This window comes from Petaurus breviceps, unplaced genomic scaffold (genome assembly GCF_028583685.1).
Source record: "Petaurus breviceps papuanus isolate PSGF00001 unplaced genomic scaffold, PetGlider_PUasm1.0 187, whole genome shotgun sequence".
NCBI classification, from domain to species: Eukaryota; Metazoa; Chordata; class Mammalia; order Diprotodontia; family Petauridae; genus Petaurus; species Petaurus breviceps.
Genome location: NW_027185799.1, coordinates 10,165,886 through 10,181,445, shown reverse-complemented (window position 1 = coordinate 10,181,445; position 15,560 = coordinate 10,165,886). Strand labels below are relative to the sequence as shown.

Here is a 15,560-nt window from a genome sequence, read left to right as displayed (position 1 = left end):
ATTTTCTTCTGCCACCTAACACTCTTCTTGACTTTTTCTATACTCCATTAGTGAGTGTAGGTCAGAGAATATAAATTGATTTTAATGCAAAATAAAAGTAAATATTTGCTTTAATATTTGGATTGGCATGTTCTCCCTTTGAAGCCACCTTTGAGGTCTGTATAACTCAGCAAAATCAGAGAAAATTGCAGGAAAAAATGATATATTTAAAATCCAAATTACTTGGAGTATTAGTCATTTTAAAAAATTTCAGTGCTACAGTTCCTTCCAGAAGTGACCAGAGAAAGATCATCTAAAAGAAATATTAATTTTTGAAATTTTAGAAACTTTTATTTTAAACCTTTTTATGTAATACTTTAAAATATTTTTAAAAGAAATTTTATTAGTAACCTTTTACATTGCCTATTTTTTTCTGTTATCTCTCTTAGTCTGTACTTCCAAAGAACCATCCCATATAACAAAAAATATCCTTTACACAATATTTTAAAAGTTTTTTTAGTTTCTTTTTTTTCCTCATATACTACATGCATTTAGGAGTAAGGCTTAATTTTAAATGTACTGTTTTCTTCATCATAATGTAAAGAACAATCTTTTTCAATGGGGAAGAATTAGATATATCTTGGCATTCTGTTCACTTTTTTCTTCATTTAAATTTAAAATTTTTTATTGATCTCTTTTTTATTTATACCATTTTCATTTTAAAGTATATAATCTTCCCTTTTCTCTTCCCAGAGAGCTATCCCTTGTAACAAAGAATAAAAAAGAGAGGGAAAAAAGTTCAGCAAAATTAAACAACATATCACCTAAATCGGAATTTATAGTGTTCCACATCTATAGTTCTCCACCTCAGCAATTAAGGGAAATAAATATATGTACCCATCTCATCTTCGAGGACCCACTTATGGGCATTATAATTATACAGTGTTCAATTTTGACTTTTTTTGTTCTTTACATTTTCAGATGACTTTTAAAATTATATTTTTAAAAGAGATTTATCATTGAACATAAACATTTTATCCACATGTTTTCAGAAAATCTATTTTAAAACAAGGCAGCTTAGAAGTATATGAAAATCAGACCTGTGCAGTTGACAACATGCCTCTTAACTGATAAATCTATACTATTCCCACTTGCTTCTCCTTGAAGCTCAACAAATATTCAATGTTCTGCAGGTACGATCTTATTGTTACTTCAAAAACATTTAGCCCCTAAGTATTGCCAGCTTTTGTATATTTCCCCTAGCAATACCTGCATTTATTAGTGTTGTTGCACCTAATTGACAGTCATAATAGAAAGTATTTACTGAAATTGTTCTTTCTAGTAAGGGCATTCTTTACACAGGGAACACATTTAGTCATTCAACAAATATTATGGATCTTCTACACATAAGGTACTATACAGTTAGTTGTTGTGGCAAATACAAAGTATAATATGGTAGTCCTAATCCTTAAGCAATTAACCACCTAGTGGGAAAGATGAAAAAAGCATAGAAATAATTGTAATTCAAGGCAGAATGTGAGGAACAATGTGATATGGGAGTTTGATTATACTGTTATAAAACCTAATTTATTAAACAGCTATTAAAAGTTATTTCCCAGGGGTGGCTAGGTGGCGCAGTGAATAGAGCACCAGCCCTGTAATCAGGAGGACCTGAGTTCAAATCTAGCCCCAGACACTTAACACAAAAACTAGATGTGTGACCTTGGGCAAGTCACTTAACCCCAATTGCCCTCCAAAAAGCGCAAAAAAAAAGTTATTTCCCATATAGTCAATATAGAATTTCACAGTAGTGAGCAAATGAACAAAGACATCCTTTTGGGAATAATAGTCATCTAGATCAAGTGACATATATAGAACATTTATTTAGGGGGCTATTTTATTACCTACCATCCAGTTGTCTAGGCTCATTACATTCTGGTAGATATCTATCTCTCTATATGGGGATTTATCTATGTAGATATAGATATACATGGATATATCTATATGTATCCTTGTCTATGTAGGACTATCTATCCATCTCTATCTGGAAGGGCAGTATGATATATAAGGTATTCCATAATATTGAGAATTCATGAGGATAATGTCATGTTTTTTAATTCCGGTATATTTGCCATCTTAATTTCAAATTTTAATGGAAAGCACCCAGAAAGCATCTGAGGAAAGGTAATGAATGATGGATGAGAAGTCTGAATGTAACCATCCTAGTTGGGCACAGTTAGTTTTGCCGTTTTTTTTTTCTTAAGGAAAATCAATATGCAAGATAGTAATGCTGCCTGGAAGATTCTGTTCTTGACAAAATCCAGTAGAGCTTTGCATTCATTCATTCTTCATCATGTCCAGCCATGCATGAAGCTAGGCCTAAGACGCAACATTTCCCTTTCTTGTTTTTATATATTGGTATTTCTGCTTTGAGATGTAGTCATGTTCCATATATCATTTTTATCTTTACCCTACTCTTATTCTCTTTCTGTATTTTTGCTGCCTTCAAAACTTTGGTTGTAACTACCCTAGGTATTTGCATACTACTTTTAACACTTGATAGTACCAAGTAAATTTAAATAATACCACTAAATTTCTTAAAATAAATGAAATAGAGTAAGAGAATCTATTAGGCATTAAGTCATTTTTTCAGTTGTGTCCTACTCTTTGTGACCCATTTGAGGTTTTCTTGGCAGAGATACTGGAATAATATGCCATTTTCTTCTCTAACTCATTTACAGACAAGGAACTGAGGCAAACAGGGTTAAGTCACTTGCTCAGGATTACACAGTTAGTAAGTGTCTGAGACCAGAGTCTTCCTGACTCCAGGCCCAGCACTCTATTTTTGGCTAGAATGTTAAAACTGCATGATTTTTAGGAGGGGTTCTATGTGTTTTACTTTTCTGGTCCAAGTTTTTCTTGCCAAATATGAAATCATCTTAAAGAGATGTTTCCTCACTTGGGATTTATAATCATAGTATTCCAGAGACAGTCTTACTTGATTTAAGGAGTTAATAAGCCTCATTCAAAATGTAAGTATCAGAAATTTGCAGAGCAGCAGCTCTAAGAAAAGAATTTCAGGAACTATCCTAAAGCAAAAGATGTTTAGTTTATAGATAGGGTTGGATCAAGCTTAAGAGATAGTTCAGTGGGTTGAGGAAAATGCTATTAATAATTATGATGATACTACTTTAAGCTTATATATCACTTTTAACTTTTTTTCTAATAAAAAGAGTAGAATAGAAAAAAAAGAGGCTTGCACATGAAACTGCGGATCCATTATGTACAACTTGCTATTCTTTTCAAATATACAACAAAGTTATTGTGTAACGTCCTTTTTTCCCCTCCCACCCACTCTAGAGATGTCTACTATTAGACACAAATATGTGTCTTTCTCTGGATATAAACAGCGTCTTCCTTCATAAGATCTTTGTAGTTAGTTAATTTGGGTATTTATAATAGAATAGCTTGGTAGCTCAAAGTTGTTCTTAAAACAGTACTGCTGTTACTCTATATAATCTCTTGGTTCTGCTTGTTTCATTCTTTAGTATTTCATGCAGGTCATTCCATGATTTTCTAAAATCATCAAACTCATCATTTCATATAGCAGAGTAATTTTCCATCATGAACATATGCCACAATTTGTTTAACCATTCCCCAACTGATGGGCATCCCTACAATTTACATTTCTTTGCCACTACAATGGGAGCTGCTTTTCTTTTTCCCTAATCATCTTGGGAAACAGACCTAATGGTGATATTGCTGGGTCAAAGGGCATATAGGTGATTTAATAACTCTTTGGGCATAATTCCAAATTGCTCTCCAAAATGGTTGAATCATCTCACAGATCCTAGCACTTTTAACGTTGCCAAGCTGGTGATTTTCAGTTATTCTCACAGTAGCTCAGTGTAGCATGTAGGCAGGAAATTGGAGCGAAGAAATGTTAAGTGACTTACCTCGGGTTGTGTACAGCTAGTTCACAGCAAAATCATGGCTAGAAAATGAATCCCTGTTGCTCAGTCCCAATGTATTTCAATTCAGTTCATCACCATGCTGATCCTATCAAGGGATGATACAAGAGGTTTCTCCAATTCTGGTTGTATGTTCCAGACCTAGGTGTACTTCAGGGGAAGTGCTTTGGAAACAGACGTGTCTTAGTGTCAGAAGGATATGCCATTCTAGAGATGTAGACTAGAGATGGGTTTGTCCTTTGAAAGAGATCTACCAATCTATGTTCCATGGATTCTAAAAGTTCTAAAGTGGTGGGGTCTGGAGCTGGGCATTCTAGAGAAGACAACCTGTTTGGAGAAACTCTGACTTTTACAGCATGTATGATATCCACATTGTTCAGTGCTCTGTCCCTATATCAATCCATTGCTGTTGGCGATTGAGAACACCACTTCTCTATATTGATGCCACAAGCTGGTTGGTCTGAACCAGAGAATTGAGTCCCTTAGGTCCTATGCAAACTTGAGAAGTAGACAGTTCCCTGAGTCACCTTTCTATGCCTGCAGTGAGTATCCAGTATCTCATCACCTCTAGATGCCCAGTACTCCTGTGCTGCCTCAACTCTTGTCGGCAAAGAAGAAATCAGATAAAGCAATTTCTTTCCTTCCTTCTTTTACTCATCACACATACTCATTCTTTTTAATTATACCAATAAAGTATGACATTCTCTTTTTAATGATAAAGAAAAACAAGATAGATGATATTCTTTATAAATATGAAAATAATAGTTAAATATTTATTAATCTGTAGAAGTACCATGAAGATTTCACTGTGGAGGCAATGCAGTTTCAGAAGAGTGCAAGAATATTGTTACACCTGGCAGCTGCAACATTAAAGGATTTGGGAGTCCGATTTTGGCTCAGCAGTGGGACCTGTCTTGGTAAAATCTTTGCATTTTTTATTTGACTCTTTTCTGTCAAAATCCTCAGGCTTAAATTTGTGGTATGTCAGATGTATAGATTTTCAGCTTTTGATTCTAGAAATGACTTTTTAAGAGTAATTTTAGGACATTTCAAGTTTGTTGGAAGCATTCAATTTCTAAGCATGAGAAAAAAAGAATTTGTTAAGTACCATAGAATAATGATTTCCACTTAGATTTTTCCAGGAATTATTATTAAAATTTATGCCAGAGTGAAGAGGAACATAGTTGTGTTTATAGGAAAAGGTAGTTTATAAAAAATTCACCTGTGCCTATATAATACTGCAGTTTTCTAGTTAACATTTTATTATTGCTTCCTTGAAGATAATCACGAAAATTTTTCTTCACTCATTTAAATTACACTAAAAATTTCAGGATAAAAGGAAGGTTACACATAATGTTAAGGTAGAGGGATGGACAAAGGCTCTTTCACATACATAATTATCAGAAGGAAAGCAGTTAAAACTTGACATTTAAAAGTAGTACCTGCCTTTCTTACTAATGTTCAAGAAAATTCTTTGATTTAGTTTCCTTGATTTTAATTTTAATGAATTACTATTTTTTTGTAAACATAAGTGAGAATTAAATATATGAAATAGCCAAAAACCAGTGAACCATTGGACAATATAGAGATTTAACTGTTCAATGAATGTTTAAGCAAAATAGCTTTAGGAACCCTTCAAGGTCAAGATATCTCATGAATCTATGAAAATCCCACATCCTGGGATTTCTAGCCTGAGGAAAAGGAACTGGAATTGCACAACTAATTATATCTACTAGTTATGGTTACTTCCATGCCCAACCCTGTACTGTACTTTAGAGAAGAAAACCAGAGGAATTTTTTGGAGAGCTAGGGAAGTTTGTGGGACTATGCAGACTATGCAGAAATTAGAAGCAGCAGGAGGCCCATTCAGGAGCAGGATATCTACATTTCTAGAACAAAGCATAATTTACAGGGAACCTTACACAGTCCTTAAAAATGTTATCCATATCTAAATGTTTAAATAGGTGATTAACTGTTCTTTTTGAGCCCTATCTCTATCTACATTAGTCTGAGATTGGCAAATTGTGACATCAAAGTTGATTTTGCTCTGAAGCATCCAAGAAATTGTTCCCATTCTTTTCTTTATTTGTCACCTCCCAATGGTTCTACCCTCTCTCCATTTCTTCCCAACAGTTCCTGTCTCTATTTGAATGCATAAAGAACTGATGTCCTACTTATTTTTCTTCTGCATCCTGATCTTTGATGTCACAGATTATTAAAAACATTGCCAATACATATAAACCCACTGAAAATTTTTAGGAAAATATATGAACTTTCCTTTAGCTTTAGATTCCTTTGTTTTTCATAAAGTTCTTATTTTTGCTTCACTTTATAGCATTGTTTAAAAATTAGATATTTTAAAAAATAATTGTCAGTTTTTTTGACATTGCAGTTTATTGTTCAGTTGTGTCTAACTTTGTGATTCCATTTGGGTTTTTTTTGGCAAAAATACTGGAGTGGTTTGCCATTTCCTTTTCCAGCTCATTTTACAGATGAGGGAACTGAGGCAAACAGGGTATAAGTGTCTTGCCCAGAGTTACACAGCAAGTGTCTGAGGCCAGAGTTGAACTCAGGAAGGAGGAGTCTTCAGGCAATTAAGAAATTAAACATAACATGACATAGTAGAAGGGGAGTACAGGATTTGGACCCATGTTCAAATCCTGGCTTACTAGTGTTACCTTCAGTAAGTCACATAACTTCTCTGGGCCTTTCTTTCCTCGTCTATTTAGTGAAGATTGGATTATCTCTAATATCTCTTCCAGACTCTTAATTCTATAATATATAATATGTGATATGGCCAGTAGCAATGAAACAATGACCAAAGGCTTACATGTACTACTATTTGGCATATAAACCAAGATTTGCCTTGTCGGGGTGGCAAGGTGGCACAGTGATAGAGCACTGGCCCTAGAGTCAGGAGGACCTGAATTCAAATCTGACCTCAGACACTTGACACACTTACTAGCAGTGTGACCTTGGGCAAGTCACTTAACCTCAATTGCCCTGCCTTCCCCCCTCAAAAAAAAAAATTACCTTGTCTTCACTCTGTCAATGTTAAGTTGGAAGCAAGTGTTTTTAAATTAAGATTCTGAAGTCTTTTACCGCGTATAAACTACTTTTTCTATGCAAGCAACTCATTCCTGTTTTAAATTGGTTTTCATTTTCCTAATATTTCCTTGCACTAAATTAAAGTGACTTGTCTGCAGTTAACCAACAAACCAAGTCACTATAGATTAGCATACTTTATGCTTAGGGCCAAATTATCAGGTGAACTGTGTCTCAGGCAAGAAAACCTCACAATTACAAGCTAGCCTAAATTTGAAAGAGAGAGAATGGTCTTATGATGAGTATACTATATTGAGTCCAGGAAGTGGTCCTTAGTTTTACTTGATATTATAGGAAAGAATCAGCTAGAGAAAAGAAAGGGAATTTCTCCTTTTTGGAGAAATCCTTTATCAACATAAATCCCCTATGTGAACTGAACCAAAAATTTTTTTATGTGCTTTTTTGCCTTTATTCTCGATAAATTTTTCAGAGCCCAGTGCTTAGAGGTCTTTAGGGAAAAAATATATCAACAATGTAAACCTTTTAAAAAAATGTTCTTGGGGTGGCTGGGTGACACAGTGAATGGAGTGCTGGCCCTCGAGTCAGGAGGACCTGAATTCAAATCTGGCCTCAGACACTTGACACACTTACTAGCTGTGTGACCTTGGGCAAGTCACTTAACCCCAATTGCCCTCCAAAAAGAAAAAATAAAAATAAATTTTAAAATATTCTTATAAATGCTTGTTGGGATTTTTTTTTTTGCTAGTATAAGACTGCTAACAGAGCCATGTATGTAGTAAAGACTCAGAAATAGTTTTCAATGACGATATCGAAAATTTAGGACAGGGTTGCCTTTCTTTTTATACTTGCCAGCATTTGGTCTAGTCAGAGTTCTCCCTAAACTTTATAAACAATTTAGTTGGAAAAAAAAAGTACTTGTTGAATGAAGGAGGAAGACTACTGAATCATTTTTTAAAAGAAGCCAGGATTAGTTTTCTTCATCTGTCAGTGAACTATTCTCCTATTCAGTATAGTACTCATAAATTAGCCAGAATTTTATTAAGTACCTGCTATTTGCCAGACAGTGTGCTAAACTCTGGGGATATAACTAAAAGCAAAAACACCCTCCTCACTTCCCTCAAGGAGTTTACAGTCTAACAATATATAACATATGAACAAAATATATACAGAATAAATTGGAAATAATCAGCAGAGCAAAGGCACTAGCATTTGGGGGGGGGCAGGTTGAGAGGGAGGAGAATCAGGAAAGGCTTCTTGAAGAAGGTGAGATTTTAACTGAGACTTGAAGGAACTCAGGGAATACTTTTTGGTATGTTGTTGTTGAAATTAGTACTTTAGTAGTAGTATTTACTTTTAGTCTTGTAATTTATTAAAAAATTTAAATGAAACACCCAACAACTATACCACAGGCATACGTAGGCAGTTATATACTGTTTGACCTGGAGTAATAGGTTTAAAAATTTTTTTAATATTTATATATAAATTTAATATTTATATTTATTGTTTATAATTATGTAATTATATAAATAATTATATGATATAATTTATATAATAAATAAATTATATAAAATTTAATATTTATAATAATTTAACACACTAATGTGTCCTAATATATTAAATGTTATAGAACCTGAGTATTATAAAATTAGTGAGGAACAGTAGATATTGTATCAACCGCTTACATTTTTTTCTCTTTTTTTTCCTTTTTGTTAGGCTGGTATCGGCAGTGCAGTATTATTCCTTACAGCAAAGATGTGGATTTGGGGATTTTTATACAAGATTATACATCAGATATAATTACAGCTTTTCAGAATGTAGGACTTTCACTTAAACACAAGTTTGGAAAGGTCAGCAATGAACAGTTTCTTTAACTTCTTGATAGTGCGATCCAAAATATAAATGAATATTTGGGAATGTAAAGCTGACTAAAAACATGCACATGCTATGTTTATTATCACTTTCTTCTTCAACAGAAGTATTGTGGTTTTCATAATTGTGACTTGCCCTTCCTCTTTAAAGAATAACAGGAAAATCTGCCTATCTATTAAAGATGAAAATTTGAAAAGAATCTTGAACTCTTATTAGTTAGTAAAGTTGGAGTTTAGTAAAGTTGTATAGATGTCATAAATAGTACTTTTTCTCTTACATTAGATTAATGCTTAGTGCATATCATTCATAAAATAAACAACAGGTTCATTGTCCTAGAACTGAAATTGTTTATGGTGCTTAAAGCTAAACTTTTAAACCCACATTTGACAGCTTTTCATCAGCCTGGGGGAAGGAAAAAGGAAGAAGTTGAGCAAAGGAAGATTACTGGAGATGGACGGGACTTTCCCCCCCTCTTTTGGTTCTCTGTGTAGGTTGCAAATTGAAGCCAGTGATAATAGCAAGAAGACTGGTTTTATTTATTGGGAGTAGGTGGAGAGATATCAGGGAAGAAGAGACACAAGAAAAACATGAGGAAGAAAGACCAAAGCCCAGCTACAAAAAGAGTCTTCAAACCCCCCTATCCAGCAAATTAGAAATCCAGGCAGCATCTCATTTCACATTTCACTTGTATCAGTAAGCCAAGATAAAATACATCTTCTGTCACCAAGGAGTGAAAGTGTTATTTAAAAGTAGAAATGTATACATTTCAAGGTGTAAATTGGGCTCCCTCCTAGAAAAGAAAGTAAATGTGCGTGAGAAATTCCTCACCACCTGCAGAGTCACCAAGGGCAACAGAGTATTCCTCAGAAACCTAGAAAGACCAAGGGCTAACAGAAGGCTTCAATTTAAAACCAAAAGAAGAAAAATTATCTGAAGATGTAGAGGACAGTTCTGACCTTTGTCAAGAGATTGGAAAGAGGAAGAATGTTACACAAAGAAGGAAAGAAGGACCATTAAGACTTGGTGCTTAGAAACAAATATTAAGCTCTTTCTGAAGAACAGGGTTGGATGCTTTGAAAAGGAAGCAGTTAGTTTGTATCCAAGGAAATGAATGTTAGCAGGTGAAATAGGATCATAGGAAGAAGATATGAGTAGTGTTGACTTGTTGATAGGAGTAATGAGGCAGTCATTTATTGACCTGATAATAGTGATAAAAAGGTTTATTGCTTTCCCAGGGCATATCTGCAGGATAAGGCAGAAAACCTCCCAAGACTTGTCAAAACAGTGATGACTACACATCTGCTGATTCAGTTAGACACAAATGATACTTCCAGAAAAACCTAGAAAACATTGCTAAAGGTTACAGAGTCCTCTGTTTGATTCGGTCAACCTCAGGGGCATCAACAGTGTTTTAATCATTGCACTGTATTAGAGGCCAAGGATGAAAAACATATTTCAAAAGTGAAGAGCTAATTAAGGTAGTTTCTAAGAATGGGATTTGGATTTTTGACCTAACGTCATATATTTTAATATGAATGGCATGGTCTTGGGTAGGTTTGGAACATACTTCATAAGAACTGGTAAGGATATATTTTCCTGGAAACTTGGAAACCTAATACAAAAGGTTTAAATGGAAAAGCTACAGTATAGGAAGAATAATTAATGTACCCACAACTTGACAGCAGGTGAAAATCCAAAAAAGAAGGTAATAACAAAACCCGTAACTTTAGACATCTATATATAAATGCACAAAGTGTAAGTAACAAGCAGGATGAACCAGATCCTAACCTGAGTCAAATTTGACCTTAGAGTTATTATCACTGAGACTTGGTGAGATGATACCCATGATGGAAAAATGGTTCTAGGTGGGTATTATTCAAAAGAAATAGGACAGAGAAAAGAGGTGCAAGGCATCATTTTATATATTCATGTTAAAAAGATACATTAGGAGATACCCTTCCCCCACCCCCAGAAAAAAAGTGGGGAAACAATGGAAAGAAAGCTTTAAGGAGAAGATCAGTGGAAGTGGAAACTGAATAACAGTGCTACCAGAGTATACTACTACTAATAATAATGATAGCTAACACAGAGCACTGTAATAGCTACTGTAATAAGTGATTTACAAATACTATCTCATTTAATACAATAACCCTTCAAGGCAGATGATACTGTTATCCCTAATTTACAGATAAGGAAACTGATGCAGACTGAGGTTAAGTGACTTTCCCAGGATCACACAGTAAGTGTCTGAGACGGGATTTAAACTCTGGTCTTCTGACTCCAAAACACCTGGTCAGAAAGAGAAAATGGAAGAATTTGGAAAACATCATAAGTCAGGCACAGAGTTCTGATAGTTGTGGAAGACCTCAAATATTTGGATGCTTGCTGAAATTCTTTCTTTGCCCAAAGTAGGGCAGCTAATGCTTTCTTGATTTGCTTTAGTGATACCATCCTTCAAAAGATGAAAACGAGAAGAAATTCTGTTCTGAACTTGATTTTTTCCAGAAAGGAAGAATTGGTTATTAGGATACAAATAATGGAAACCTTGAGTGGAAGTGATCACTCCATCCTAGAATTCGTGATGAGAGTCAAGAATAGTCTTAAATGTACCCTAAAATTTTGGAGAGAAGATTTTAAGGTTTAAAGAAAGGGTAAGTAGGGTTTCATGGACTAATAAGATTCTGCAGGGGAAATCAAACCAGAAAGAACAGGAACCTCTCAAAAATAAAATTTTAAAGAAACAAAAAACCCCACAAAACCCAGTTCTGTTGAGAAAGAAAAAGGGGCATTATCCAAAGCGATTGGTGGTTAAGGCAGATACACAGGAATCTTATCATCCAACTTAGATTTTAAGAGACATGCACAAAAGATAGAAGCAAGGCAAGTAATGGATGATGAATACAGAAGTATGACCTGGTCTTGGAAGAATCAGGAAAGCTCTCTGGATGAGAAAACACAGAACAAAGATGACTAATAGGGATTTGATTATGTAAATACGATCAGTTTTATTGTAATGTTTGTTTTGAAAATGTGAATTTGTTCCAGTTTGATTGATTAAATATTAGGGAACATTTTGAGCATAACATGAATTTTGGTTTGTTTATTTGTGGTTTCTTCCTCAAGAAACAGCAAGAATGCAGGCTGTAGCCCTTGTGATGCCTGCTTGCACAAGCAAACGTAAGGTGTCTTTCAAGTTGAAGTGTCATATTTTTTGTATATCTTCTGATGCAGTAGGAGCTGTGGGCAGAATAGTGCTGGTCTGAGCTGCAGAACCCACAAAATGACACAGAAAAGCTAACCTCCCGCTGAGAACAGCCCGGCAGGCCGGCAGGAATCGGCCAGCGCAACGCTCTGGGAGCCAAGCCCAGCACCACGCAGAGGCTTTAGCCCCAGGGCGGGCCTGACCAGCCGCCTGCCAGAGGGACTCCAGATCAGCAGCAGCTGTGGCCGTTTGCAGATTTATCAACACGTAGATGCGAAGGACAAGGTGAGAGGCCAGTACAGTCTGGACTTTGGGACCCAGTAAGTGGGAGTGCGTGGCTTTCACCCCCGGGGCAAGAAACCGCTGAGACGCCAGCACAGCCTGCCGGCTCCACGTGGCGGCTTCAGCTCCTGGCCTGCAGAGTGTAGGGGGACCAAGCACCAGTCTGAGGGGTCGTCACTCTTGCTTTAACCTGCTTGGATCTGGATTGCAGTCTAGGGTGGAGGTCCTGGGATGTGTGTCCATCTTGCCACAGCGTGTGGAGACCTCAGAGAGGGCACCCATCTAATACCTCCGGCAGCTGAGAAAACCCCAGCATTTGGGACGAAAACTCCTGTTTGGTGGCAGAGTCCTACTGTGGCAAAAAGCCCAAAAGTCAAATCATTGAGTGGCAAAATGAGCAGGCAAAGGAAACAAAGCAGACAGAAGATTCCAACATTATACTCCTATTTTGGGGATAAGAAGGAGCAAGGCATGGAAAAGGAGGAAATCAGTGAAGTCAGAACTCCTGCACCAAAAGCTTCAAAGGAAAATACAAGCTGGTTACAGGCCATAGAGGACCTTAAGAAGCAGATAAGAGAAGTGGAGGAAAAATTGGGAAGAGAAATGAGAACAATGCAAGAAAATTATGAAATGAGAGTCAACAGCCTGACTGAAGAAAATAATACCTTAAAAAACAGACTGACTCAAATGGCAAAGGAGGCTCAAAAAGGCAATGAGGAGAAGAATGCCTTAAGAAGTCGAATTTGCCAGATGAAAAAAGAATCTCAAAATCTCACTGAGGAGAATCATTGCTTCAGAATTAGATTGGAGCAAATGGAGGCTAATGACTTTATGAGAAATCAAGATGCTGTTAAACAGATCCAAACAAATGAAAGAATAGAAGGCAATGTGAAATATCTCATGGGAAAAACCACTGACCTGGAAAATAGATCCAGGAGAGAGAATTTAAAAATTATTGGACTGCCTGAGAGCCATGACCAAAGTAAGAGCCTGGAAAGCATCCTCCAGGAAGTTCTCAAAGAAAACTGCCCTGATGTTTTAGAACAAGAGGGCAAAATAGAGGTTGAAAGAATCCACCGATCACCTCCTGAAAAAGATCCCAAAAAGAAAACTCCTAGGAATATTATAGCCAGGTTCCGGAATTCCCAGATTAAGGAGAGAATATTACAAGCAGCCAGGAAGAAACAATTTGAATATTGTGGAAACACAATCAGGATAACCCAAGATCTGGCAGCTTCTACACTGAGGGATCGAAGGGCCTGGAATGTGATATTCCGGAGGTCAAGGGAGCTGGGATTAAAACCAAGAGTCACCTACCCAACAAAACTGAGTATCATGTTTCAGGGGAAAATATGGTCATTCAGTGGAATACAGGACTTTCAAGCATTCTTGCTGAAAAAACCAGAGTTGAATAGAAAATTTGACATTCAGATAAAAGAAGCAAGAGAAGCATGAGAAGGTAAACAGGGAAAAGAAATCATAAGGAACTTATCAAAGTTGAACAATTTTTTTTTTAAAGCAATTGGGGTTGAGTGGCTTGCTCGGGGTTGCATGGCCAGTTGTTGTTTCTGGGTGTGGTGCTGAGTGTCCGGATTTGATCTGGGTCGTCCCAGCACTGGGGCCGGTGCTCTTGCTCGCTGAGCCACCTGGCCAAAGTTGAACTATTAACATTCCTACATGGAAAAACAATAATTGTAACTTATGAAACTTTTCTCAGTAGTTGAAGGGATTAGAAATATATATATGTCTTTATATGAGGGTATATGGGCATATGAATACATATGTGAATGTGTGTATATACGTTTACAGGTATACATAGATAGAAGGCACGGGACCAATTTAACAGGAAGGGCTGATACTTAAAAGGTGAAATTAAGAGGTGAGAGGAATATAATGAGAGGAGATGGGGAGAGACAGAGTGGGGCAAACTATCTCATACAGAAGAGGCAAGGGAAAATGGTTACAATGGAGGGGAAGAATAGAAAGGCAAAAGGGAATGGGTCAACCTTATTCCTATTGAATCTGGCTTGAGGAGGGAGGGAAATACACACTAAATAGGGGATCTCACCCTCCAGGAGAATAGGGGGGAAAGGGGATGTGAGGGGGGATGATGGAAGGGAGGGCAGGCTGGGGGGAAGGGAAGTTGGAAGCACCCACTTGTGAAAAGGGACAGGATCAAAGTAGAGAATAGAACAAGTGGGAGGTGGGATAGGAGGGAGGGAAATATAGTCAGTCTTTTACAATACATCTTCTATGTTATTGTTTTGCATTAGCCGCACATGTACAACCTATACTGAACTGCTTGTCTCCCCAGTGGGGGTGGGTGGCAGGGGGGGAAGGGAATGAATCTGGAATTGAAAGTTTTAAAAATCAAATATTCAAATATATATATATGTGTGTGTGTGTATATATATATGTATATATACTATTATTAATACCATCTTACATGTTATTAAGGGGAAAAAAAGATATACAGGCACTGAGGCACAGAGATCCACTGGAAAAGTTGAAACAGTTATGGGAGAAAATATGGGAGAGAGCAGATTGGAGGTGGGGATATCATGTGGGACTGCTGTTTTGGGGGGATGGGTGGGGGAAAAATGGGGAGAAAATTTGTAACTCAAAATCTGGCGGAAACGAATGATGTAAATCAGAAGTTAATAAAGCATAAAAAAAAAAAGAATAGTGCTGGTCTGCACATCCTCCTCCCCATCTTCTGCCATGCTCCCTTCCCTCTCCCCAGGCCTAGAATTATGACCAGCCCAACCTAAGGGGACACTTTGTAGGCCAAGATATAGCCCAAGATGGCTGACAGTATTGAATTAATCTCCTCTTAACCATTTAACATATATAAACTCTGCTACTGGTTTTATTTGGTTCCTATCTTTTTTATTTTTATATCATTGATGAAGTTTTTTGAGTGTTGTGCCTTGTAATGGTAATGGGAGTTCAGAGGTCTTCCCGGCCCCCTAATAGGCTGCATGTAAGTAATTACATGAAGCCTGTGGTGATGGGAGGAACTTGTGGAAGGATGCAGCAGAACCCACAGAAAGCTGGGAGTTGGAGCTGGAGGGAGGAGACAGGTAGGCTTGTGAGTGTTTGTTTTCCCCGTGCTGTGATAGCTAGGCTTATAAGTGTTTGTGAGAAGGCTAAAGGGTGATGTGGCTTCCTGCCATGCTATAGTGGATTAA

General features: G+C 36.7%; 1 protein-coding gene across 3 annotated transcripts in view; it reads left to right on the top strand.

Moving 5' to 3' along the window:
• Positions 1-15,560, top strand: part of FKTN (fukutin) — a 74,746-nt gene that overhangs the window by 42,310 nt on the left and 16,876 nt on the right. For 2 of the 3 annotated variants that reach the window (XM_069090645.1, XM_069090647.1), the window contains 2 exons: positions 4,738-4,867; positions 8,730-8,863. In XM_069090645.1, the coding sequence (XP_068946746.1) occupies positions 4,738-4,867; positions 8,730-8,863 (264 nt within the window). Of the gene's footprint in view, positions 1-4,737; positions 4,868-8,729; positions 8,864-12,116; positions 12,256-15,560 lie in introns of those variants that run through there. The other variant, XM_069090646.1, reaches the window with a different exon arrangement.